The sequence below is a fragment of the Ptiloglossa arizonensis genome, chromosome 10 (assembly GCF_051014685.1).
Source record: "Ptiloglossa arizonensis isolate GNS036 chromosome 10, iyPtiAriz1_principal, whole genome shotgun sequence".
Taxonomy (NCBI): Eukaryota; Metazoa; Arthropoda; class Insecta; order Hymenoptera; family Colletidae; genus Ptiloglossa; species Ptiloglossa arizonensis.
Window position 1 is genome coordinate 11650208 of NC_135057.1, and position 27779 is coordinate 11677986.

At 47.0% G+C, this 27779-nt stretch overlaps 2 protein-coding genes across 5 annotated transcripts in view; one reads left to right on the forward strand and one right to left on the reverse strand.

Moving 5' to 3' along the window:
- LOC143152396 (RING-box protein 2-like) overlaps nt 1-27779 on the reverse strand; it is a 35876-nt gene that overhangs the window by 6924 nt on the left and 1173 nt on the right. The window contains exon 1 of one of the 3 annotated variants that reach the window (XM_076322454.1): nt 10348-10766. The exons of the other annotated variants lie outside the window; for them this stretch is intronic. Within the exon in view, the coding sequence (XP_076178569.1) occupies nt 10348-10462 (115 nt within the window). The 5' untranslated portion in view covers nt 10463-10766. Of the gene's footprint in view, nt 1-10347; nt 10767-27779 lie in introns of those variants that run through there. 3 annotated transcript variants of the gene reach the window in all.
- Nucleotides 5106-27492, forward strand: Tret1 (trehalose transporter 1). Of its 2 annotated transcripts, XM_076322435.1 has the most exons (7): nt 5106-6112; nt 13753-14226; nt 20789-20914; nt 22798-22921; nt 23692-23865; nt 24194-24573; nt 25141-27492. In XM_076322435.1, the coding sequence occupies exons 1-7, from the start codon at nt 6041-6043 to the stop codon at nt 25723-25725; spliced, it is 1935 nt and encodes a 644-aa protein (XP_076178550.1). In that variant the 5' UTR covers nt 5106-6040; the 3' UTR covers nt 25726-27492. The 2 variants fall into 2 exon arrangements, with proteins under 2 accessions (XP_076178550.1, XP_076178551.1); XM_076322436.1 differs by lacking the exons at nt 5106-6112; nt 13753-14226 and adding an exon at nt 19158-19569.

Sequence of the window (27779 nt, forward strand, 5' to 3'; positions counted from 1 at the left end):
AAAAAAATCAAAACCGCGTAGGAATTATTACGTTGCATTATATTACGCTCTCGCGTTACGTTTCGCAATTCGGTAAGTTTCACACCGGAACGAAATTACCTGAATTTCACGCTGTTACGCGTGTTACGGGAAATTGACGGCCTTTGTACTTATTCGTCAGTGTGATTGATCGTGGAGACGGAAATTAGAAATAGATCCGCGAAGGAGTACACGAATAATTGATCGCGCGGTGGTAATAATTTATCGAACGTATCGTCGTAACGCACTTCGGGTTTTACGATTGGAATCCCGAGTATCGCGTGAACGATGATGAAATTGCGATAATTAACGCGGCTAGTTTATCGATCGCGGACCAAACGATCTATCAATCATTTCGATCCATCGAACGACCGCAACATTTTCGTGATGAGCGCCGAGCCCTGGCCGATGGTGTTTCTCGATTTTCGACGAGGAATCGATCGATTGGCGCGGGTCGCGTGCCTTTTCTCTCTGGGCGCGGTTTACCGCGCGAACGATTTCGAGCAAAGTGGCGCTTCTGTTTAAAAGAGGATCGTTTACGTTCGTTGTCGTTCCTGTTAGCGAGATAACGACGGGCGTGACGCTTGTTCAGCGTTCGCATACGCTATTGACTTAAGCGCGATCGTACATGGCCACGCATTTGCTTCAAGAGCGATTTGGACCGCGTCGTCTGCACGGGGTCGCTTCCAATGGATCTTCAACTTAACGCGCGAACGAACGAGCGAGCGAGCGAGCGAGCGAACAACCGACCGACCGACCGACCGACTACTTGCGACATGCTCTCCGCTCTGGCGTCGCGGAAGAATCAACGAGCTCTCACAATTGTGCCACCAATTAATTATTATTGTTATTATTATTATTATTATTATTATTATTATTATTATCCTTATTATTATTATTATTACAAATCTCTTAAGCGAATAAAGAAGTTGCACGCATGTTGCGCAAATGAGTGTCGCAGCTGTCTACGAACTCAACGTTAACGATACTTCATACGAATCTACGTAAATTCGAGTAAACAGTTTCGGGAAAAATTGGAGAAAAAAAAAATTTGGAAGTACAGAGTCGGGCCACTTTCCTCGTGGCTTATATCTCTTCGACGCGTTCGCTCCCGCTCGGTCGTGGTCATTTTTATGCAACGCGGTGCATAATTCTTAACTACGTATAGATAAAGCCTATTAAACGCGCCAATTTGAATATTCAGAAAATTAACGTATACGTTGAACCGGTCTGCGGTTCGTGTTTAATTTTTTTTTATACCGATGTAAAGTAGAGAATTATCACCGCCGAAAATTACCACGTTCAACGTTGATCTCCGTCTCTGAGAAACGTGCACGCGCGAGGTGCGGTACGGAACGTGTTAACGCGAAAACTACTCTCCTTATGGAATTGTTCGGTCAACTTGGCGCGTCGTTCGATACGTTCTCTCGTACGTCCGGTGCCGAATAAGCGAACAGAAACACAGAATCGTCTCAATTGCTGCGTGCGGTTTCTTTTCGTCTCGTTACGCATCGTTGCATCAGAACGACGCCCGCGGAATTGTATGGAGCCGAAGCTGGCAGGTAGTTTTCCTTCGATGATTGCTAACGATTCGTTCTATCGATTGACCCCTATCGATCATCGAATTGACTGTATAACGTGATGTAACGACGCACGACAATTGTCAAGGAACCTTGACGGTTCGGGAAACAAAGAGGAGAGAAAGGAGCGTGCCATGGTCTACGTGGTCATCTTTCGTCGAGGGCGTTGGAAAATTTGACACTCGTCTCAATTCGAAACCCTAGAAAGACGATGGGACGAGTGCTCGACGAGACCACCGGTTTGAAAATCTTAGAAACATATTGCTCGTTTCGTATAAAATGTACGGAAAATACGTGGGTTTTAAACACGGCGGGGTGAAAGAAGAAACAAAAAATGACGCGATATACGCGTAAAAGTAAATTAGTCGCACGAATGTGTTGTTAGTTACGAAACTGGTCTTGGAAGAGATCGAATGCATCCTTTGCGAATGCAGATAGAAACAAGCGGTGAAAAATATTGATACAGGCCACTTTTATAATCATCGACGCAGATTGGAGTCTGTTTAATATCTCATTGAAGCGCGAGCCACGGCTCGACTAACTAAATTGTTTAGTCGATGCAAAATAACCGATGGTGTACTTGATTTGACTGAGCAGTATCGTCGACAGAAAATCAATAGCAGGTACGCGCCAGGTCTTGATGCGCGCTCACTCGACGGGGATACTTCAGATACAGAATTCGTGGTCGCGACGATCAATTAATGGGTTATCACGGTCGTGGTTATGCAGCCCGGGGTCAAGTTCGTCCGTAATTATCGCGATAACGTTCACCTCGAGACGATGAAGTAAAAATGAATCGTTTATCTTTGTTTGCGCCCATTGACCTCTACGCGTCCCGTTTTTCTCATCAAAACCGGAAGGCAACCGAGTCTCGTGACTCCTTTGCGATCGTTAAGGACAAGTGGCTGGATTTACGGCTGTATCGATAAGAGTCGTATCGTTTTCGAGATCGTTGTTCCAACATTTCGATTTTTTCATTATATTTTCAAGGACTTCCCAATCTTTTGTGCCCTAATGTTTTCTTTTCTTTTTTTTCTTTTTACATTCTCAAGGACTTTGGACACTATTGGAAAATACGAGCTAACTTTCTCTGGAAAAGAGTCCACCAGCCGTGCCACTCTCAACCTCACTTGACGCTACGTAGTCCCACGCGCAGGCGAAAGAATTATGGCAATGTCACAGGACGGTTTCCTCGAACAAAGGGCTTCCTGTGCAACGTTCCTACGCAGCCTTCGTGCAGGACGATTGCATACGGTCTTGTAGGCGTTACATAATGAGCAAATATATGCTCTTCCACGAATGGTGGGAGGAATCTTGAACTTGGCAGGTCGAATCGAGCACGATGGAAAAGAATCGGAATAACCTTACGTATCAATTGAATCTCTATAGTACACGAACAAGGTCTACTTTAATAAACGCTCCTACTGTTTACCGCATAAGCCAATTACTGTATCGGTTGAATCGTATTCCTAATTGTTTTAGGAATCTAAAACACAGTTCTCTATAGTACACGAACAAGGTCTACTTTAATAAACGCTTCTACTGTTTATCGCGCAAGCCAGTTACTGTATCGTTTGAATCGCATTCCCAATTGTTTTACGCCTCCTTGTTATTGTTAAATCGTTTAGTTGCAAATGTGGTCATCCATTCGCTAAATAATCGAACCCTGTGGGAGCTGTCGGTGATTGTCACATAAATTTTTTCAACATCCGTCTCTTTTATCCACCGATGTCGATTTTTACGACGCTGAAAGCAAGTTCGCAATTGAAATCAGTCGCAGTAACCGTATCTACATATTTTACCCATAATGTGTCAATACATTAATGAAAATGCAATTATGCGAAAAGTATAAGCATCATTTTTCAACAATGTTTTTGACGTTGGGTGTAAACACTGCGCGTTAGAAAATCAATGTTTACGACCGTTGTCACCTGAAAAGGCGTTTTGCGCGTCGACGTAAAGTTCAAGATCGCGTGGCAAAGACGCGAACGGATTCCGAACACGGACTCGCGATCGGCAGTTTCTTTGAGAATTTCAATCGGGTCTCGAGTTGCCGATTCCCCGCGCGGTGATGTAATTCTAAAAGGAATACAAGAGCACGTCGTTTCGCGAAGCGTAACATTCCGCGAGTCATACGCAGAAACAGCGAAGCGATGCGAATTACCAAGCGCGATAGACGAAACACGGCACCGCCGCCATCTTTGATCCGTTCTTTCGAAAACGTTTGAAACGATAAATCTCGTTAACTTCGAACGAAATCGAAACTAGCGCCAAGTCGATATTTTCTAACATTTTCTTTTCTCGTCGTGTTATCGCGATGCAGTAATTTTGAAACGGTAACAAAGCGTTGCCATTTTCGAGTAAAGAAGATCCATTTGCAATGACAAAAGAAAGGATAACAAAAAGGGGACGCTCGTGGGGAGGTGATAAAAACCCGGGTGACGCAAATGAAACCGGTTATTCTGTATGATTTTTTGTTTTCATCATCGGAGCGTACATTGAACATTTGTCTATTGGCGTTACGCTTTACGAGAAACTGAAAATACTTGTAGACGTAGGAGGAAGAGAACGAAGAGAACGAGGAGAAGATCCGTCGCTTTTGCGACGTACCGAAACTGACGCGGACTAAGTTTCGCTGCATCGTTCGTCGCCCCACAATTTCCGCGCGGAAAGATATCGATCGGTGAACGCGGAACCATTGATTGGGACAGAAATCCTTCGTTTCGTTTGATGAGAGTCTTTCAACGCAGAAGAAAAGCGAACGGAGACGAGAAAGCGCAGTAGAAATGCGCGTACGCGTGGATAGGTTCGGAAGCGACTAAATACGGTCACGACTGAACGAGGTCGAACGACTGGAACCTTCCGTGAGAAGCCCAAAGGATACTGGCGTCGAAGCCTCATTGACGTCGTTTGATGCTACGGGAAATGCTACGTTTCGCATCCTTTCGACATCCCGATCTAGTTTCCAACCCGTCGATCCGTTCCCCGACCGTCTAATTCCCGAAAGAGAAACCGCGTTCGCTTGCCTGTTCTCGTCGATCAGCATTATGCGACCGTTGGAACTCGAGCTGAAAGCTGGACGCTAGCGTTGATAAAAAAAAAGATGTATAAGCAAAAAAGTAACGATAAATCGAAAAGATAAGGCACGGACGACACTTGTACATTTGTTTCGGAGGAAGGACCGCGGTAAAGATCGTGTTGGATCAATGATCCAGCTCATAGACTGTCCGAATGCGGAAAATACATACTAATTTGCGCGGGAAGTGTCCACCAAACTGCGATAAATTCGCGTGAGAAGCCGCCGACACGTCACAACGGAACGCATGCAACCCGCGCGGCGGTACGCCGAGAGGCAAGACGGTGGACGTGTGTTGAGGGAACTGTGGGCGGGTGAAGGGGCGAGGGGTCAGCGCGTGTCCCCCACCATCGGCGCGCGCCCCAGGAGAGGAGGCGGCGCTTACGACCGCACAGACTTCTATATAAAAGAGACAAACCCCCCGATCTGATTAGCAAAGTTCCAAAACATACGTAAAAGCACATTTCATTCATATTTTGAAAGATTTGAGCATATGGCGACACAAATACCAGCAGCGGGGAAAGTTCAAAAGCCGGGCACGAAGTAAACAACAATTTAGCGGTCTAGACGGATCGAAAATCGAGATCAATAACCGGCGACGGAAGTGAAACCTCTAATTATAGAGACGCGGAGCGAACCCTGCCATCGTAGAAGCAAGTCAAATCGGTCGGGAACAGTTCGAAAAAGCGTGAAGCGACTATCGACGCGCGAGAGAGGCACACGTCGTTGTCTGCAGGTGTAGCAGAAGCACCGTGAACGAGAACGGAGTGCAACAGGTGGGCAAGGCAAGCAGGGTGGCAGGCAACACGGCACGGCAGTGCACAGTACAGCACAGCACAGTACGATACAGGGTAGCGGTGGTATCGCTGGTAACGCTGCCAGTGGTGGTGGATTCAGGCTGCATACGAAACACGCTGGATCGTCCACGCGGCGACATAACGTTCACCTTTGGCCATTACCCTGCACAGTCTCGCAAGGGTGGTGTATATAGCGTGCAAGGAGCAAGAGAGAGGCTTTGCACGCGCGATTGTGCTACTCGAGAAACAGACTGCGTGACTCCACTAGAAAGATATTAATATCGAAAACCACTCGATCAATATCGCGCACAACAGAACCAGGCGTGTTGCGTCGGAATCCCTGATTCTGCAAACGAGACGCGGAAAACCGGACGACAAAGACGCCAACGGGACATCACGTGTCACAACAAGAACCACGAGCGAAAAGAAGGGAAGAGCAGAGGGAAGATATTGGCAATTCGAGGACTTTGATCGTAAACTCGGAAAAAGCTGTCGAAGTGGTTTACGACGCGACCTGCCGGCAACCAAACACCTAACACAACACGAGCGTTTAAGGGTGTATCTGCAAGATGTCCAATTCACAGAGAAGACAGATGATGCAGCCATGGCCTCTGTGCCTAGTGCACATGTCGAAAACGAAGGTAAGCCACGCTGTCCTATCTTTCACGTAACGCGTATTAGGCCGCTCGCAATCGATGAACCGACCGACCGTTCTCTGCCGGCTCGTTTTCGCCGCCCATGCCAGCTCGTTCGTGTCCCTTCGTCTCTCTCGACTCGTTCTTTCTCTGTTGTTCCCGCGACCGTTTCCATGATTCCGCACTCTCACCGTCTCGTTCTTCCTCCCCCTCCCGAGCACCTGGAAAGTTCCACAGTAACACATACTGTCCTCGTCGCTAGCGGTGCTCGTACTGGCCACAGCTACGGCCACCGTCGTCGACGCCTATTTCTTACGGTTTTTCGATTCGTTTACTCATCCGGGTGCTCGCTTTTCTCTCGCAATTGCCCCTCTATCATCCCGTATCGCCTCAAAATGCTTCTTTTCGTTCCAATCGTCACATTTTCATGCCTTTTCAATCGGTACGCTGTGATTGGTAGTAGCGCCTGCGGTGGTGTTTGTTCAGCTCTTTTCCCCTACTCTGTCTTCGTCTCGCGCTGGGTCCTGGCGTCTAACTATAGAGTTATCTCTAACAATTTTCTCCCTCCTTTCCACTTCATTTAACTCACGTATTCGTCGACTTCTCTTTTCTCGATTAATTCTAATGTTCGCACACATGATCCGTCGAAATTTACCGTCCTTCCGAAGAACGTATATTCGCTTAGATACAATCTCTATATTTGTTCCGCTCTAATCCTATTTCTCCTGTTTTAGCTCTATGCACATCGTTTCGTTGTTACGGAAATTTGTTCCTTCTATATTTAAGAGCGACGCCGCGACTGCCGTGCGTATCCATGTTCCGCGGAGGTTAACGGGGACGTATTGAGCGGTGTGCGCGACCTCTCGACGTCCATAGCACGAACGACGATAGTCCGTTGCGTCGTTTCTTTTTCGAGCTTGTTGAGTTTTCGTTCCGATCAACGGTGTTTACTTTGCGCATTCTTCGCGTCTCGGTACCTTTGGGCGTCCATTTACACTCCCATTCGTTCAGAAATATCGATCGTCGGGGTAAAACCACACGCTCGCGCACATTGCCCCAGTAAATGTCGATTCGAATGTACTCGCGAACCGCGGTGGTCTATTTACCGTTGCATATTCGGTCGTTTCCCTTATTGGCGTTATTCTCACGGTTTGTTTCGCGGAAACGGTACTTGGTAAATGTTCAAGAGATCGCATCGGCGATCGATCTTTGTATGCCACCCCGTTTTCGCTTAGACTGGCTGTTACCGTTCGGACACCGAATTCAAAAAAAGGAAAAACGCGGAACATGTATAATTTCGAAGTTTGGATTGTCTTTTAGGACTTGTCGTTCACCAGAATCGTCAGCCAACGTGTACCGAGTCTAAAGGTGGCATATTTTTTGTAATGCAAGAAAAAAAAAAATTCAATAAATGGTGTTTTATAAGCGTCATTATTAGTTCCTAAGTGTTGTTTTCGGACCTGCTTTCCATACCATTCACTAGAACTGTACAGGTACTCGATATTATGGATTCGAGTGAGCTCAAACGGGTACTTGAAATATCTAAACTCGCAGGTAACTCGATCGTTTCGATAGCCTGATCGTTTTGGACATTTCGATGTGTTCCCTGTAATCCGATACGTTCGGATCGATCCGGAAGAGGAAGAAGAAGAGATCGATGGTAGAGTAGAATCCGGAATTCCTACATTATCTTACAATTTTAATAAAATTATTTCATGATTATTTAATAACTCACGATTAGGTATTTATATAATTAACGGTTACGTAAAGACAGAAAAATTATTTTATTTTATTGTAGTCGTCAATTTTTACGTGAAAAGTATAAATTGAACATAAATGTTCAATATTCTGTGGCAATAATTTGATTCGGATTGAAGCGATACATGTTATCATCAATACATTGTCACATGAAAGAGAATTGAGATAACCAATGATTAAAAATTGTGGGTCCTTCGAATAATTTGTCTTAGAGATTAGTCGAAAAGGATAGTTATATAATACATTCTAGATATCGTTACAATAATGTAGAATTATAAATGCAAGAATTCCGATTCTATTTTACCGCCGTTCTCTTCTTCCTCTTCCGAATCGGCCCGAATACAAAGGATTGTCTGAAAGAATCGAGCTACCCGAAAGTTCAGATGCCTCGAGTACTCGGGCGAGCTCGGCCGAATTTTTCCGATCTGGACCGACAATTTGGGTACCCGCACACTTCTACCATTCACTTACTTGAACATTCGATCATCGACCGCGTTCGTCGCTTGCGATTACTCGGATATCGTTATTAATGTTCTGCTTTCGGTGTTCTTTCTTTCGATTTCACACATTTACGACTGATTGCAACTTTTCCACGACTACGATTCGCAGGACACAATCGCGTACTTAGTACTCGCGGGAACTACTCATAGGGGAAGAAACGCAGTTCGTTGTTCCTAGCGAAATTGATCATTTGTGTTCGCAAAGTCCAAATAAAACTGCATTGCGTTTCCAATCGAACAACAAAACACCTATCGGTTCGAGGTCCGCGCCACGCGGTCTTGTATTATTTTTCCTTCAGTTTTTTTCATATTATCGGCGCGGCATTAATCGCAACAGTTGTTTATTCGATGCACCAGAACACTTTCTTCGGTCTATTTAATTTCCGGATAACGCGTATCGAAAGACGATGAACGTGAAATCAACTCGTCGACGCGTGCACGATCTGAGAAACGAGGAGAGAAAAAAGTAAATAACGCTCCCGAGAGATATTCGTGGAAAAACTCGCCTTGTTCGATTTTTTGAACCGAGGCGTCCAATCCGAACGTCGTCCTTGATGGCGACGCACTGCCGCGAATAGACGAGAAACAAGGGAGAAATGGGGGAGAATAGGTAAGTCGGCGCACGCCACGCGGCTTAAAATGCGCTGATAACGCCGAAATGGAATCATATATTGTGGACAATAGCAACTCAAATACCTACAGTTACCAACTATTATCTAGAACCTCCCCGCTATGTCGCTTTTCGTAGCATAATATATTTCGGCCAGCAAGATGTGGGCACTGCAGTCGACTTATCTCTACGTTAATTGTCACGGACGCAGCGCTAAAATGCTTCCTCAGCCACGAGTGTCTACGCCGCTGGTACGTCATTATTGCTCTAAGTCTACCGCAACTTGGTTTCGAAATACGTTCGAGCGTGCATAGTTTCTCCTATCGTTCACGGGAACGCGCACTACCTTATGACGGAGCATCGAAGGTTCGCCGCGCCGAGGAAATCCGACCGACTGACACACGGATAGTTGATTCGATCGGCAGAACAGTAAAAAAGCGTGACGATCGAAAAAACGGTCCAGCCGGATTTTCTTCGCGCGACATAGTCGCGCTCTCTCCCTCCATGTCTCTATCGAGTACGATGGTCCTCGTTGACTCGATGTCCTTGGTCATTGCTTTCTTTCATTCCTGTCCTTTGTTTTTTGGTTTTATTTTTTTTTTGTTTTCGTTAAACACGTATATGTACACATTCATACATAAAAGGTTCACGACTTTCTTTTGATCAGTCTTTACCATTGTTTTCAAATGTCACCTGCGAATTCGCGTAAAGAGCATTTTTCGACCACCGGTGGATTGGACGTCTAATTTCGCGAGGCTCTTTATCTTCGACGTTCCTACCCAAAGCACGAGAAGTAAACGGAATAACGTATCGCGAAGTGACGAATTAAAGCCATTAATCGATCAAACGCCGATGTAGAGATTCGTTAATCTTTTCGGACTTTATCAAATCAGTTTCGCTAATAGATAATACTTTTTAAAATAGATTCCGTTAAGTTTTAATTTTACAATGTAAAATATATAGGAGAAGACGATTGCATAGTTTCAGAAGCAACACGTATACATAACACTTGTATGCGAATATAATTATCTAAACGAAAGATGGCTGAATTCTAATACTTGTTTGTGCAATAACTTTGAGGTTAGGTCGTAAAGCAGGCATTGTGCAAATTATTCTTTGCACGACAATATGTATACGCTGTACTTATTCGCACGATTAAGACGCATGATAATAATATATTGTATTATGCGTTACAAGATTATTCACTTTATATCACGTGCGCATACACGTGTTACCATCCGGTCCGAAAGGGTTAAGGTTTCTTCGTGTTTCGGTTCTTCGTCCCGATGACGCGAACTCACGCGCGAATCTCGTGGCGGAGTGAGAAACAGAGGGGACAGACACACGCCGATGTGTTGGAAAGTGGTACATACTGGTTAGATGCAGCTGCCTTTGATTTTGCGACGCGTACGTACGTCGCGTCTGGACTCTGTATCGAGATTTACGTAGTATGCAAACTTCCATTTTTAGGGTATTTACGTCGCGCATTGTTTACCATGGAATCAGGGTCAGGCGAAGATCGTTCCGATTCACCGACGACCACTATCACTGTACGATATTCGTTAGATACCGATCCCCGTTGGCTGTTAGACAATTCACCGCAAAAATATTTAAAATCGACCAGTTCGACCTCTGCGATATAGATATGTATATACGTAGTTTCGATTCTCGATTCTCGTATACAGTTCATCGACGCAACGACGCGCAAAGGTTAAGCACACCGTAGTGGTTGGGGAGAGGTTGCGAACAAAAATGTTTACGATGCCGTATGGGATGCGCGCTACCGTAACAATGCCCATGAAAGACAATAGACTTTCTTCTTACCTGTACCACGTTACTGTTCGCTGCTGAAAAGTCTGTGTCCCTTCCCTCTCTTCCTACCTTTTCGTACCCAGATACCTTAATCTCGACCACATGCTCGAACGGAAGAACGGAGATGAAAAAATACGGTAGCAGCATCGCGTCTGTTGCATTCGCGCGACGGTGGAAACCAACAAAGATTTATCTATGAGCACGCATCGTGCATGTGTTTACACCGCAACATGTAAAAAGATCAATTTATTTTACACGTTTCCCGGTAGATACGAATGACGCAACGCCTCGTTGCACTTGCGAGATACTCGAAATTACGATAAGCGAGAATCGATTTTCCGGTTGCCGAAATTCCACCAATAGTTTACGTCAATCCCGCTTACGCAAAATCGACGCACCTTTCTCTATCGTGTTTATTCTCTTCTCACCCACTTCCGTGCACCGAGTGCCGTATAGACGAGATCCAACGCGTCCTCTTTCTCTTTTCTAACCATTCGGTCGCTCGAATGGCGAAAAAACAACGGAAGCGGTTCAGTTGCATTCGGGGAGAAAGGCAACCGCGTTTTTCTTCTTCGCAGAAGAAACGAAAATAGGGCCCCGTCGACCGAACAAAACTACATACGACGGAACGTTAAAAATATATCGCGTGGGCAATGCTTTCTGAAGATGAAATGGCAAATCTAACCTTCGAGAACGTTCGTTCGAAACTTTACGTAATGTTATCCGAGAGTCCCGTGGCTTAAAAATTTACTCGCGACCATTTTTTCGATGAGTCTTTGCGGACTCGCGCGTTTTCCGCTCGCATGTTCGATTTATTTCGAAATACACCGCACGCCACGTGATCGAGCTATAAATATCACCGAACGAATTGACAAACAGAAGTTCTGCGTACACGTGGAACTCGTCATGTCACTAATCCCGTGCTGTATGACGCGTGTCTCAAAGAAAGACAATACACGAACGGAATGGAATGAAAACGAAAAATAATCTTCGCGGAAAGCTATCATTGTTCTCCGACGGTTGGCGGACGAGCAACGCGCTTGCTCTGTAACTGGTCGTCGGTAGGAGAGTGCGCGTGTTCAAGAAGCCATGCATTTCCGTGGTTCGTCGAACGACCTACGATCTTTGCGAGAGCGCGATCGTCGCGTTCAGAAAACGTCGATGCCCCCCCGATTAGGCGAGAGCACCGGAATCGAAACTCGAACGATAAAATTGTATATCGTACGCGCGATTCGTTCGACTCGAACTCTCGGGCAACGTGCCTCTCTGTTCACACTCTCGTCCCATGTGGCGATTTATTGGTACCGAACGAGTCTGTTAGATAGCGCCACCGTAAAACTCGAGAAGCGTTTATTCGATGCTCGAAACACCGTGGGGCTGAAACTTGTATACATGGGAGAGACGCGACACGTGGAAAGAAGCGCGTTCGATGTTTCCTCAGCGACGAGAACGAATAAACTCGAGCTGCGCAGCTGACGAAGCATCGATGTATCGAGGACAATCGGATATCAAGGAGAACGTTTTATCGTTGCGTCCAAAGTAGAGGCGATAGCGCGCGTAAACAACCAAATAGACAAAATCGTGATGTCACCGCGAACCGATGCGACGACGACGCTTTCTCGTCGAACGATCGGGCGAGAGCATCACGAACGTTTTGCGTTCAATTAGGAAAAATTTCGCGATCGATCGATCGTCGTATTCAGCGAAGGAAAAGAAGACGCAAAAAACCTAGGAGAGCCCGCGAAACCATGTCCTATACGTAAAAGTGCGCCACCAACGTCGGCCAGCGTGAAATCAGAAGCTGGCCGTGTTTGGGAACAGAGAGCATCTCATAAATTTGAATAGAGTATCGGAAACGAATCTACTTAAGCATAGAAACAATCGCGATTATTCGAATGCGTTGTGGGAACGATTATTTACAAATGTATGCCGATTGACGTACAACCTACGCTCGCTATTTCAGTTTATCGTAGAAACCGATAGAGAAATGTGCAGCAGGGTGGACGGTACGCGCATGATCGAACGTGTTGCATTTTCCACGGGGCGTTGATAAACGAAAATTTCGGTGAATGGGTATCGTGGTAACCCCTGTACGCGTAAGAGGCGCCGCAGCTACACGAGTACAACATTTGCAAAAGTAAAGAACTTTACAGTTTGGTCGTACGGTTCAGCGTAGGTTATCAGCAACCAGGGGTAAAAGTCATCTAATCGGCGAGCGAGAATCACGCACTTCTCGTCCGTCGCTTTTCGTCATTGGTCGGTTACGATAATCGTCGCGTCTCTCCTTCTCATGCTTTTGTTCGACATCGTTTCACTCCGAATGATTCTCGATAAACAGAACTAGTATAAATACTCCTAAATACAAAGTTTCAACCCTTGTTAGAGTAGATCGTGCCGCGTCGAGTATCGGACGAGTAAGTTCGCGCGTATCGTTCTTTCTCTTTCGTCGTCGGTTGGTCGCAACGAGCGCGTTTTTCCGATCGTTGATTTCGGGGGCATCTGCGATCGAAACTCGTCGATTCGTTTCGCGCGCGAAAAAAGAAACGATAAAAAAAAGGAAAAACCATCGGGAGATTTTCCACGTCGCTCTCGGGGTCCCGATATCTCGAGGTAGCCTCATCCACCGGGGCACGAAGCTCTTTCAACGAGTAACGCCACGTAAGTTCGATCGAGTTTCAGCGAGTAATTTTCACTTTGTTGATCGCAAACGGGAACAAGGGGGTCGAGTCTCGGAACACTTCCAGTGTATTCTAGTTGGAACGGTTCCACCCGGTTCTCACCGGTTCAGTTTCACGGGGGGACGATTTTCCATTGGCGAATCTCGTTGAAAAAGTACAGATCGTACGAAACGGTTCTTGCAAAACGATCGAAATATATTCGCGCCTCGAGAACGACCAAACGAAAGATTCTCGTTCCACGATTCGTACGAACGCGGTACTCAATGACAAATATTCGTCTGTTTCCAGGAGCGGAGCGTATTGTCGAAATATTACACGAAGGTGCCCACGGTGGCGAAAGCGTCACCGACCAGCTCGGGCATCAACCTAGACTGTTCGTCGAACACAACCCTAACGACGAACGCGAGCCCGTTCAACAGTCAAACCGCTCTTATCGCGGAGAAGAGGGCATACCCGGGCAGCATCGCCACCGATCCAGCATCCAATCATTATTATGCACAAAACTTGAGGAACAATCACCAAAAGGCCCTGAACGGGTCCCGCATATACGTTCCCTTGGAGAGAGATCTCGACAACGATTACAAACAGCTCGATCCGCTGTTGGACGTCGATCAGCCTCCGTATTCCCCGAACACGAAGCCAAACATGAGTACTCAGGATGGGAAACCACCGAAGGACACAACCGGGGTGGACCAATATCGGAAATCTCCCCACCAGTTCCAGAGGGAAGCTAAACCGTCACCGATGCGTTTCGCCACCCAGGTAACAATCCCTCTTACAGTTTGCGTCTCGTATACGTGGTTCGGCGCGTGCGAAGACGTATCGAGAAACGATGTAATCTTGAACTTTAACTTCTTTTTTGTTTCTCGTCTAAGCAAGTATCTCCCCCCCCCCCCCCGTACTTTTCGGCGTAGAACGATATTACGTTTCCCCCAATTATTACCAAAGAAACACTTAGCTCGTCGACCAAGATTCGGAGTCACGCCGCGCTTATCGTCGAATCGTCGAAGTTAAGTAAGAAGTCGGTTCGACGTCCTTATCATCCTTTTTACGGTGTCGTTCGTTTCGAGACGCGTGTAACGCGACGTGCGCTAGCTAGGTCATAGTCGAAAGCTGATGCGATAGCCTAATCGCTCGGTCTCGGTTGTACGCGTCATACGAAAAATTTGCCCGCGCGTACAACGTCGTGAAAATAACCAGCGAGAGAGAAGCCTCGATCGTTAAAAGTCGTTCCTGAAAATAGTCGCGTTAAAAAAGAATCGTGGACGGCTCGTGTTCTCTGGTTCCGTCTCGGGTACCGGAAGCTGCGCCCGCGCGTCGAAATACTTGCTCGATGTGCGATCGATCGTTGTCGCTTCGTCGAAAGACGAGTATTCGTGCATTTCTTTCGACGACGTCGTCGTTGGCCGGTTGTTGCGTTCCCGCGATGAGAAACGACGGAGGAGACCTCGTTCGTTTCTACTCGCGGAGAAGTCTCAAGGATGTGTACCACGACGAAACATCCTTGATCCATTTTTCGTTTCGCCTCGGCACATAGAATTCGAACTCGCGACGGTCTCGCGTGGAACAATGTGGACGCGTCGAATCGTTTCCTCGGCCGATCGAGGGAATTTCCCGATGGGGGATCGCCTTGCGCGATAACGCGCCAACTGGAAACGTTGTTGCGAGCCGGATCGATCGTAGCTCCGAATTCTCGCGTCTAAGCGAAAACAATGCGCGATCGCAACCCCGTGGCGCGCGTTCACGATTCTCGACACTTTCCGAGTCAAATTTACCACCACTCGTGATCTCGGAGCGGGTGAATTTTAACGAGAAAGAGGAACACCGATCAGTTAACCCCAGTTTATCTTCGAGACGTTCCTTAATTTATTTATTTACGGAAAACGCGGCTGTCGCGAGATCGCAGTTCTGAATTATCGAGTCTACGTGAAAATATTGCGCAGTTGCAACCTCGTCCGAGGAATATCCTACTCTCTCGAAGTAAAAGCTACCCTTGCCCCCGAGACGTGTGTACGATAAATTCGTGTACGAAGAATGGGGCGATATCGGACCGATTGCGGCCTCGAATCATCGAGTGTCGGTAAAAAAACAACGAGCGGCTCCGTTCGAGAAATCCTCGAGTCTTTCGGAGCAAAAATCGACCCCTGTGCTCGTCATCCCCGAGTCGATGACAGATACGAGCGAGAAAGTCCAAGCGACGAACCCCGGTTTATCTTCGAGTCGCCCACGGCGTACCGTGATTGATGTATTTATTTCCGAGAATTAGAGCCTTCTGGTGGAGCGACGGCAAGCAAAAAGAAAGCGAAACGAGCATCGGAGCAGTAGATAGTGTATCAAAGACAGACGAGATCGGAGTAGCGCAACCGGGCGTAGAAGAATCCTCGGATATCTATTCACGGATTGTTCGAAGTGCGAGGCATCCAATTGTCGTCGTCGTCGTCGTCGTTGTTGTTGTGCGTGCGTACGGCGCGTTGTTTGCTTGAAAAAGTTCCAGCATTTTTCGCTGCGCATCGCGTTCAAAGTTCTTCTCGGCCGATCGTAGCGAACGACTCAAGGTCGACGAAGGTGCGCGTGGGAAATTCGTAAAGACGATTCGAGCGGAGACGGCTCGCGCGATGAATTCGCCTCGTTGAAAGCGTCGCGACGTTGCTGTTCGGAACAGGATATCGTGTTGACCGATTCCGCGGCGTCTTCCCCCTCGCACCGTGCGGGTGATTCGGATCGGATCGGATCGCTTTTCCCGCGAGAGGAGTCGCCGAGCGGATCGAATGCCGCGCGCGTGCCCTCTTCTTCCCCCGCTCTCCCCCCCTTCGTTCGAGCTAAACTCGAGAGGATCGTGATCTTCGCGTTTACGACATCCATGTTGCGTATAATTGCACTTATTATTGCGCAAATCGTCGTACGCGAATAAACATCGCGAGTAAGCGATACACAACACACACCGTTGCTCGTCCCTCGTCGTCTTATGAAAGCTCAGCGGATCGACCGGCAGAGATTCGAGATGCTGTGCACCGCGATCGGTTTCTCGGTTCACCCGATCCCTGGAATCATCCGAGGCGCACGAGACAAACAAGAGGTACTCGGAGGGTACCGTGGAGGGGATTTATGTACTCGCGTAATCCGCGATTCGACACGCGCGACAATTGGAAATTAGATTTCCAACGATGTCGTCGGTTCTGGTCGCGCGAATAAATAAATTATCGCTCGAAGAATCGCGTTTCGACCGATGACGCGGTCCGGACGGGAGGGTGGGTCGACGAACGGACGGGGTGGGGAAGGGGTAAGGGGGGAAAAAACGATACGTAAATAACAAGCGACGCGTAGGAAAACGATACGACGCGAATCGAACAATACGCCCTGTCGATCCGGCGCGTGTGTTTCTCCGTTGCCCCATCGAAAGAAACAATTACGGGAAACAAAAGACACCGAATGCATGCATGCATTCGTGCACGCTTATGCTCGGCTGCTGCGACGGCCTTGCGCAATTCTGATAATAACTAACGACTTAATTTCTTTCCACGTACATCGCTGACGTTTGTGTCCCAACACGTAGGCGAACACATTAAACAATTAATAGTGCAAACCGAGCCAGTGGACAGACAGACCGACACGCTCGATCGATCGCCCCAAAAGCTCGCGCCAGCGCGCCAGCTTCGAACGATCGATGCGTTTCTTTTTTCTTGTTTTTTTTTTATTTCTTTTTTTTTTTTCTTTCTTTTCCATTTATACTTTCGACTCGTCGAATCGAAGGTAACGCGCGCGAGCGTGTCTCGATTATCCCGTAGACTGTGACTCCACCCAGGTGATAGAAGAACGCATCGGCCAAGTCTCGTTACGCGACTTGCGATATAAATTTGCATCGGTTTCTATTCGCGCGGAACGCGCGAGTTCCGCGCGAACGGAAATCCTCGACGCTCCGGCCGGCCGGTTTTCCTTGTCCCTTGACGCGCTAGAATAATGGCCACCGTGATCGATACTCAGAACTTCGATGATCGTTCGCAAACCCTAAAACTCCGTTGACTTTCGCGTAACGTTCGGAAACAAATAACTTTTCTTTCTCTTTTACCGATACCCTTACCCTACCTCTATGAATAATCATATCCATTTGGTACCAATAACAATTTCAAATATCGGAATATTTCGAATACATTTGCGGTCGATAAAGATCGATCCTCGGTTAAAAATAACCCGATGTCGAGTAATTTCTGCTTGGTCACGGTCCTCGTATAGACTGACTCGTAATTCCTTCCAAGACCGATCTTTCTTTATCCTTAGAGTACATTTGGTACACTTGGTTGCGAAAATTCAAGTTCGACACGTGCGTATGTACACTCGAGATAATGTAATATTTAAATACGTGTACACCCGAGCGAGGTGCCCGGTGTAATGTTCGTGTTTCTGTGATACTTTTATGGGAAAAATGGTACGCGCGAAAATTAGTTTTGTAAAACCGTTCGCGTTTTATGGGACATTTGGAATCCGTGCAATGTTCCACGGAGACGATTGCTCGATGAACGGACGATCGGTCGGTCGCGCGTTTTCTTTTCTTTTATTTTTTTTTTTTTCTTGCGACGCGCGTTCTATCCGTGAAAGCTCGAGTCGCGAATCGCACGGTCGACTGTTTTGCCCGCGGGACACAGGAAAAGAAGAGCGGCTCGTGCTCCGACAAAGACGATTACGCAACGCGAAAGAAGGTCGCGAGCAAGATCGGACGTTGACGACGAATTCTTCCGCGAGTTCTCGACGTGCGCGCGTAGTCGGTTCGGGCGACCAACGAATTTTAATTCGCGACAGAAAGCGGTGAAACTCGTTCGCGTGAAATTGCAACCTGTCTCGAAATGGGAGCCCCGTTCGCGCAACGATTTCTCCCTGGAACTTCATCCCTCTCGAACAAAGATCCGCGAACGATAATCGAAAGAAATTAACGATAGAAATGAAAGAAAAAAAAAGAAAAAAAAAATAGACACGATTCTTACGCGTTCTCGTAACGTATTATTAACACACTCGTTTATTTACCGAACGGTGCTCCGGGATCCTGACCGAAAACATCGTACGACAAACGTATACGTACAGTACGGAACAAATGTACTCGGAAAGATGCTTCGCGATACACCGAATTGTCACACGGCTGGCACGGAATCAATAAAACTACGTAGAAGGAAGCAAACGATGAATAAATCGGTGGATTCCGATCGAAAGGTTTTGTAACGTCACAAAAGAAACGGAGGAAAAATAGTGCTTCGTCCGTGATACCGTCCGTAGCGTTTGATCGTTGGCGATTCGATTCGCGAGTTCTTCGATGGACGTGGTGTAGCGATCGCCGCGCGACCCCTGGTGTATTTCCGGTGGTCTCGATCACATGTACAACAGGTTCTCGTGCCCGTAGTTTTCGACACGCAGCCTCCCCCTTCTCCCCACTCGTGGTGAAAACATCCCCGGCCCACCCTTCCTTCCGTCTCGTTCCCGTCTCACGAAATCGATCCCACGTGCCGCCGTCGAGTAAGAACGAAGGAATGGCACGAGTTACGCTTCGAGCGTAGGACCGCGTACGCGACTCGATCGCGCGCATACATACGCATACGTATAATCGTTCGATTCGCGGACGATGGGATCCTCGCCGCGGGAAGGGAAGGGATAGTCGCGGCCCCCCAGCATCGTTCCCTATATAAGCGGAGAACCACCCGTCGGTCCACGAGTGTCAATAACGCGTCAATATTACACGGGATACAACGTCGCCGGGCGACGAAAAACGTCGACGGGCGATAATAATAACAACAATAACAACAACGAGGAGACGAAGACGACGGATCCGCGACCGCGACCGGGAATCGTCGTATTCGTCCATAAACAGCTACGCGCGAACCGTGATCCGACCAATAAAATTAAATCGACATTGATCGGGCGCGCACACGGAGAGACGAACGTTTAGCCACGTTTCGTCACGGACGAAACCGAGCACACTTCGTGCCTTCGAAGTTTCTTTACCGATTCGACTGATTTGGCAGCCGATCACCCTCGACCATGAAGATTCTTATGCGAGCAGATACCCATGTGAACATCGAATTACCGGGCAACGCGCCAGTCGCTAAGTGCACCTTCACTCAGGTATCGACGTTGTGTAATTTACGGGAGGTGTTTTCGAACGGAAACCGTGGGGGGATTTCGCGCTCGTTTCCGTACATAAACGGGGTCGCGAACGGAACGATTTATCGCCCGATGAATCGTATCGTCGAATTGCAACGACGATGGCGTGACTGCGCCGTAGACCGTGCAACCGTACGCTGCATCGTACGTCGGGTTGAACGCCAACCCTGCGCCCGGTAACTTCGCAGTATTTCTTCTTCGTCTTCTGCTTCTTTTTTTTTCTTTCTTTCTTTTGATTAAACTGTCGCGAAACGACGCGCAACCACTCTCGATAACGATGCATTACGCGTCGCGCGTTTTCGCCTTCCTCGGTGTACATATATTAAGGTTCGAAAAAGATAATTAAAGAATACGACACAATGTTGAAAGACTGACAGCACGTTACGTAAGTAACGTCACAAAACTAGGCAAGACTCGTAACTCGTAACGATTTATCGAACGTTTGGACCGAAAATAATAAGTATCGCGTTAACGAGAGAGGAACACGTGCCAAGTGTGACAAACGGATAACGCGAAGAATCACGGGAAAAGAACGATTACCGCGGAGCAACCGATTTTCGATCGAACCGAACGAAAAAAAAAATTAGAAATAACCACGCGTAGACCGATGCCAAATTGCCGGAGATTAGATACTTGAAAAAGTGGCGTATTTAGGTACATTATTCCGCGGTAAGTGCCGGCTAAATATTTTTCTTCTTTTATTGTGCCTCTTCGCGTTAACCGTGTGTCGCATTTACACTCTATTGTAAATAGAGTCTATAAATTACACCATTATTCCGAGGATGGCCGTAAAAAGATGCCACTATGATTCAACGTTTTGCAATACGATTACCTTTCCAATTTATACGATACGTGTACACACGTGGATATCGATGAATAATGAGAAGAAAATCGATCGAACGGATTATAACGATATTTGAAAATTTCAATTAAATCCTACGAGAAAGGGTTGCCTGCAATAGTGTTTCTTTCCTGGTAGCTCGAGTTGTCGATCGAATGAATCACTCGGTGTTGATCCAACACTCGGATAACCACCGATCGTCCTTCTGTATCCAATATCTCTTAAGATTGTACTAGATCTCATAAACATTACCGCTTCGACTCACCCTTAGTCGAGGCATCTATTCCTCATTGACGCGCGAATCGATTTTAATTTTCGATGCGATTGGATTGTTTTCAGGTGCTGGCCGCCCTCTCGGTATCGATGGGCTCCATGGTAGTCGGTTACTCCAGTTCCTACACATCTCCGGGGTTGGTGTCCATGCGGGACAACGCCACGGCCTCGTTCGAGGTCACGAAGGAAATTGTGAGTAGTGTAATGCACGATGCGTATTTAATCTGTGACGTTGTTCTCCCAATTATTGTTAAATTCGATAGAGTGTTTTTACAGAGATGTATTTTTACATCTACGTATCGCGCACATGTTGGCTCTCTTCGAGACATTTTTCTTTTTACACAGAATCTGTACAGTTTGACTCAATACACACAACCAAGAATACATTCAATGATTTTATAAAATAATCAAACCTCGGTAACTTACTTTCAATTGAGTTCATTTGACCTTATACGTTCTATACTTTTATACCGAAAGGTGCCAACATGTCGTCGAACCGTATTAAAAAAAAAAAAAGAAATATATAGCAATCAGCTGTGTACAGTTCCCCTCGTTACCAAACGATGTTCGCGTACTCCGCAAGAATGCACGCTGGGGGTCGTAAACGCGGTATCTTGGTCGCGTCGGTAACGAGCCAAGCGAATCCCTCGCGGTCTGTGGTGGAAATTGTTTTCAAACAAACGTGCTTCAAGGGAATCGGTACAATCTCGAACGTTCTGGTGGAACGAGGAGACAACGTTATCCGGATTCTCGTCCTATCCGATGGACGCGAGTCAAGGTCCAATGATCCACAACAAGGCACGTTTGTTTTCGAACGTTTCCCGATTACGCGATCCTACGCGACTGACTCGCGCGTCGTCTTCGATAACAGGCTGGACCGTTTCTTTCCGTCGAGGAGCGAATTTTCCGCGTGCGCACGAGAGAGAAAGAGAGAGAGAGAGAGAGAGAGAGAGAGAGAGAGAGAGAAAAGAAGGGAGAGCGCGTGCGTAACGGGGGAGGGGGGTGAAACGCAACGATTCGATAGAGTCGCCGAAGACGAACGACGTCGCCGGAGATCGTTGAAAGTAACGCTACTAGAACTGCGACGACGCGAAAAAGGTATTCGTCGGCGAATGTTCGATATGGAAAGGGTCAATGGATGATTAAAACTTTAACCTCGAGTGCGTCAATGGTAGTCGACGTGGTCAGGGGCGTGATGTTCCGATTACGACCCCGTTGGTCCAGCATCCATTGGCATCGCCGCGCCTAACCGTACGCGGCACACGATTGGCTTCCTTGGCTCTCGTGGGCAGACGCGCCACGTTGCGAGTCTCTCTCGCAACCTTCGCTAACGATATACCCGTGCCGAGGTTTTCATTCGCTGCGAGAATAAGCCGAACACGGCGCTCGTGTACACTTCCGCGTTCTCTCTCTTGCTCTGTAACAACGTCTTTCAGGCACGCGATACACGGATCCCTGCGCTTCGTACGCGTATAACGCGTTTCCTTCCTTCCATGACATTTCCTTTCTTCTTCACCGTGCGCTTATTTATATTCGAAGGCCGGCGCACGATCGGCCGCACAATCTTTCGTCTCTAACGAGCGGTTCGGCGGTTTACCGAGCACCGTGCGTAACTCGCTCGGTCGCACGTCATTGGTGCGCGCGCGCATACTTACCCACGCTAGGGCTGGCACGGTTGTTCAATTTCTCTACGCTCGGATCGCCCGAACACCTCGGCGAATGTAACTCGAATACACGTTTCAACGCTGTTCGAATGTTTTTCGTATCGATCCGGTATCCGGGTAATCGTGGTCCTCGAACATTCCCAGCCCTAGCCCGAGTATACGAGCACTGCCTTGCACGAATAATAATACTCGAATAAGATAGTCGAATATCGACTCGCACTTTAGACCGAACGAGTGAAAAGATACTATTCGAATATTTTCTGCTACGATTTGGTAACATTCCTAGCTTCGGTCCAAGTATAATACTATCTAATATGGATGATGATATTCGAGTATTCCCTAATACGGTCGAGTATTAAATTGCTCCCTACTAGACTCGTACACGGTTGTGACGCAAAGTTCTGATTTCAGGGCATGTGGATAGGATCGATCATGCCGCTGAGTGCACTATTCGGCGGTATAGCCGGCGGTCCGTGCATCGAGTACCTTGGCAGAAGAAACACCATCCTGGCCACCGCTGTGCCGTTCATCGTAGGTACGATCGCGTTTTTTTCTTCCCCCAAGGTCACGCGCGAGGGTCGTCTCATTAAACAACGATCCGAATTCGGATCGGTTGAACTCATCGTTACCGATCCTGTCATCATTCATTCGGCATAAGTCCTCGCAAAACCTGACCTCCGTCCAACTTTGAATTTTGATCATGGTGTCATTGAGCCCCGTACCTCCGACGATTTCCTATGCTGTACGCGACTCGTCACCTTTTAAGTATTTCCCAGAAATCCCCCGTGCCTCAATTTCTACCAATCTCCCCCTTCGATTACATCGCACACGGTCATTGGTCGTCATCCTACCTCCTATATACGGCGGGCAAAAAATTCCCATTCCCGATTCTCTTGCATTGCAGAACAAAATATATTCGTCACTCTTCGGCTCATCGAAATGTCCGATTGGCCGAACACTTAACAGAGATGCAATTTGTCAATTTGATTCGTAGTAACCTTTATACCACTCCACTAATATCCATCCTACTTTCACAGTTGTCTATTTCTACTCGGTATCGTTCTACTTGCAGCGCGTGTCCGTTTCCGAGCACCGAGCCTTGTTTTCGATCGTTCGCCTCTCGGCTCTTTCAGGATCGTTTCTCTGGTTTCGTTTTATAATCGAATCGCTCGTACCGATATCATCGAGGCTCGACCTTTGGCCTCGTCTTTGTGCAATATTGTTCTACGTTGAACGCTTTCTTCGATCGCGTGGCGATGATGTTATCGATCGATCGGTCAATTAATAACCGCGATTCAATTGCAGCCTGGGTGTTGATCGCGCTGGCAACAAACGTCGCGATGGTCCTCGTTGGTCGTGCTCTATGCGGTTTCTGCGTCGGTATCGCCTCGTTGTCGCTGCCAGTTTATCTAGGTGAAACGATACAGGCCGAAGTACGAGGTACTCTAGGGTTGCTACCGACCGCCTTCGGTAACACAGGTAAGCATTTGTTAATCGTTACTTGACCTTTGACTGTTTAACACATACCGTGTCGCGTATACGCCTCGCGCTTAATTTTTCGTTCAAGTCGTTTGGGATTCACGTTGAAAAACGAAGAATTTATTCTAATTTCGTTGTAAAGTAATGTGCAAACGTTATCGCGTATACCGCGTCGATTTTTTCTTACTGATTATATTTTTTTCCACTATCGATAAATATTGTAAGCTGTCGGAAGCAAATCCATTAATCACAATAATGGCGTATTCGGTACGGAACGGTGTTAACCTAGTTTTTATAATTTCTAACCATTCTCTTTCATCTCGTATAGGGATCCTGGTGTGCTTCGTGGCCGGCATGTATCTAAATTGGCGGCATCTCGCGATACTCGGCGCGTGTTTACCGATACCATTCATGTTACTGATGTTCGCGATCCCAGAGACACCTAGGTGGTACATCTCTAAGGGGAAGACGAAAAGGGCGCGCAAATCGTTGCAATGGTTGCGTGGCAAGGGCACCGACATCACCGAGGAACTGACGGCCGTCGAGAGGTTGCACATCGAGAGCGAGAGAAACGTCTCGCAGGGCGCCTTCACGGAACTATTCAAGAAAAGCAACCTGAAGCCAGTTCTCATCTCGCTGGGCCTGATGTTCTTCCAACAGTTGTCCGGTATCAACGCGGTTATATTTTACACCGTCCAAATTTTCAAGGTAGGTATCCGTCTCGTCGAGCGTAACAAGTGGTTCCGTATTTAATTATTGGAACAATGAAGGGGAGTCGCAATCGAAAGCTCGTGCCCAAAGAATTAGAACGACGATGATCTGAAATGTCGCGAATAGAAATTCAACCCTTCGTATTTGAGAATGCGCGAATTAACTGGAATTTTTCTAATTAAAAAAGAATCTTGATTGAAAATCGAAAATAACGTGTCTCGTAAAGTACATGAAATATTTCGATAAACGAATTCCACGATTTATTCTTACTGTCGATTTAAAAGATTACTTCAAGGTCAATTTTCCGGGTTCGAGAAAAGCACAAAGAATTAATACCTACTATTTATATATGTATCGACAGAAAAAAGGTGAAACGCCCGGTATTTCTTGCTTTTCATTTCAAATTGCCACTGTCGTAATTCTCGAGGCACGAGTTTTCGATTGAAACAAACCCGCTTCTTCTTATTGTTCCAATAACCACAGTCGTGCCCAACGATTTAGTCGCGGAAATACGTTAAGAATGAATACCGAGTTGTTGGTAAAAATCCATTCGCATTTTTCCAGGACGCCGGTAGCAGTATCGACGAGAACCTCTCCACCATCTTCGTGGGTATCGTGAACTTTATCTCGACGTTCGTGGCGGCGGCCGTTATTGACAAACTCGGCAGAAAGATGTTGCTGTACATAAGCGGTGTGTCAATGTGTCTAACCCTGTTTACGTTCGGCGCGTTCTTTTATTTGAAAAACGCCGCGGGCGTGGACGTGTCAGATTTCGGTTGGATACCGTTGCTGAGTCTGATCATTTACGTGATCGGGTTCTCGTTGGGATTCGGTCCGATCCCGTGGCTGATGATGGGCGAGATACTGCCTGTGAAGATACGTGGCTCAGCCGCGAGCGTCGCCACTGCCTTCAACTGGTCGTGCACGTTCATCGTGACGAAGACCTACGAGGACATTGTTTCGGTGTTCGGAACGCACGGCACATTCTGGTTGTTCGGTTCGATCGTGTTGGTCGGTTTTATTTTCGTGATCATCTGTGTGCCGGAGACGCGCGGCCGATCCCTCGAGGAGATCGAGAAACGATTTGCCGGTCCGGTGCGAAGAATGAGCGCGGTCGCCAATATGAAGCCCATGCCGATGGCGTGTTAACCGTTGCTTCTTACGTCGATAGCTAGCCAATCAATCTGTTCGTTCGCCGGTAAATCGCGTCGACGCGTACCATCATCGTCTCGCGGTGCCCGTCGAACGATTCGTATAGTTCCTTCTACCGATAAGGACGCGCGAACAAGACGGTGGAGCCGTCTTCCGGAACGATTCTTCCCACGGATGTCCGAACGCGACCGTCTTCAATTTACTTTCTCTTTCTCTCCCCCCACTCTTCTTCACCCTCGATCGCGCTAACGATGTTTCGTTTTCTACTTCATTCTCTTGCTCGTCCAGGAACAACGAAATTCGATACGAAAGTAATTGTCCTCGAGTCGATCGATTCTTGGACGCTCACCGGGAATGAGGGGAGAAGGAGAAAGAGGAAGAGGAGAGCGCATCGTCGGGTGTTTTGCGGTAGTTTGACTTCCTGTGTACTTACAAGAAGCACTTACGGATAGCTGAATGTTTAGCGAGAAAGGTACGAAACGAGATACGACGATGTTGTCGTCTACGACGCGAGGTCAACGAAAATGAGTAGGATTCGTTGACGCGAAACGTCGTAGTCGCATATTTTTCTTATTCGATAGTTTTACAGGGTCTACCTCAAATTAGTACTTTTACGCAAGGTATACGTGTAGGTTAATGACAAGTGCGAATTATTTAATTAGTATACGCGTGCGTGGACGCGAGTACGACGGCACCGCGCGCTGTGTTTACGGATGATAATAAATATCCGTATACGTATACGAGTTGTGTATCGCCGCGTGTTAGGGGTATGTATACAATGCCGAAGGAGAAAGGAATCAACCCCACTCTCGGAAAGAACGAATGGTTCTTCACTATCGCGACAATAAATTTCAACGCGACGAGCCAATTCTTATTCTTGTGTATCTCTGTCGATACCGGCCGTCGAGTTTGTACATACTTACCGATATTACCGTACGCGTCAACGGACAATTGCATCATCAACGAACGAATTAAATCGTAAGTTATAGTTAAGAAACAGAGACCAAAATAACAGGCGTTTATTTTTCTAACTGTTGCAACTAGCGAGCAAACGAACGTGACCATATGAAATGAAAAGAGACGCACAGTCGATCTGTACCGAGGCACAGCGACGCCTTCGTTTTCGCCAATTCTAAGCGTGTATCGCACGATCGACCGCGACGTGCATGCAAAATCCTAATGGCGGTTTAAATAACCGTTACATCGTGTTCTTTGTAACGCGGCGGGAGTATTTACACGTTTAGTTTCCGTATTCCGATTCCCTTTCGATCGGATCGGATTGGATTGAATCTCAATTGCACGTATACCTTTCACCCATTTTTCGTTTTTCTTTCGTCGTGTTTTCATCGCGGAGGCGTTTCCAATACGTATGGATGTAACGATGTTTGTCGTTGCGATGTCATTCTGAATCTCTGCACTACAATGGGACAAGATAGCGTCACGAAACATTCCTATCGTACGGTTTAACGTACGATCTTCAACCAACGACGTCGCGAGCAATAAGTTTCCGTCGAAAATGTGTTTCGTACGTCAGTTCGGACATTCGAGTTACCTGTTTTCGACCGGTAATGTCGTCCGACTTTATATTTTTACCTTTGTATTACAGTTTGTATTTATCTGATAAACATTTGTACCGCGTGCCTCGTGAGCGTAATGATGCTTGCCAAATTCATCAAAATTCGCTGGAAATATGTTTGAAAACGTAATACTCGCGTTAAGTTTGTATGTAATTTATAAGTTGTTAAAATCTAACGTTTAACACGATACTCTTTCGTTGTTTTTCGTTTAATTTTAACCACCCTTCCTTCATAACCCCTTTCAATTCCACTGTCACTCCGTGGAATATATTATACGTTAACCACTCGATAACTAAGCCGCTGTTTCACTTGTTTCGAACGTATTCGTCAAAAAAACTTCGATCTTTCCGACAAATGCGAGCACGCAGGCAAATAAGCGGTTATGTGTTTCGCGAGAATGACCATGTCGGCGACGAATATATTAATTACGAAAAGATCGCTGCTTTTTTTTAAATGAGTCGTTGGCAAGTAGTT

Coding starts and splice junctions, on each gene's coding strand:
- Tret1 (XM_076322435.1), top strand. CDS start 6,041: ATGTCCAATTCACAGAGAAGACAGATGATGCAGCCATGGCCTCTGTGC. Junction 6,113..13,752: donor TGCACATGTCGAAAACGAAG/GTAAGCCACGCT, acceptor GTCTGTTTCCAG/GAGCGGAGCGTATTGTCGAA. Junction 23,866..24,193: donor GACCGCCTTCGGTAACACAG/GTAAGCATTTGT, acceptor CATCTCGTATAG/GGATCCTGGTGTGCTTCGTG.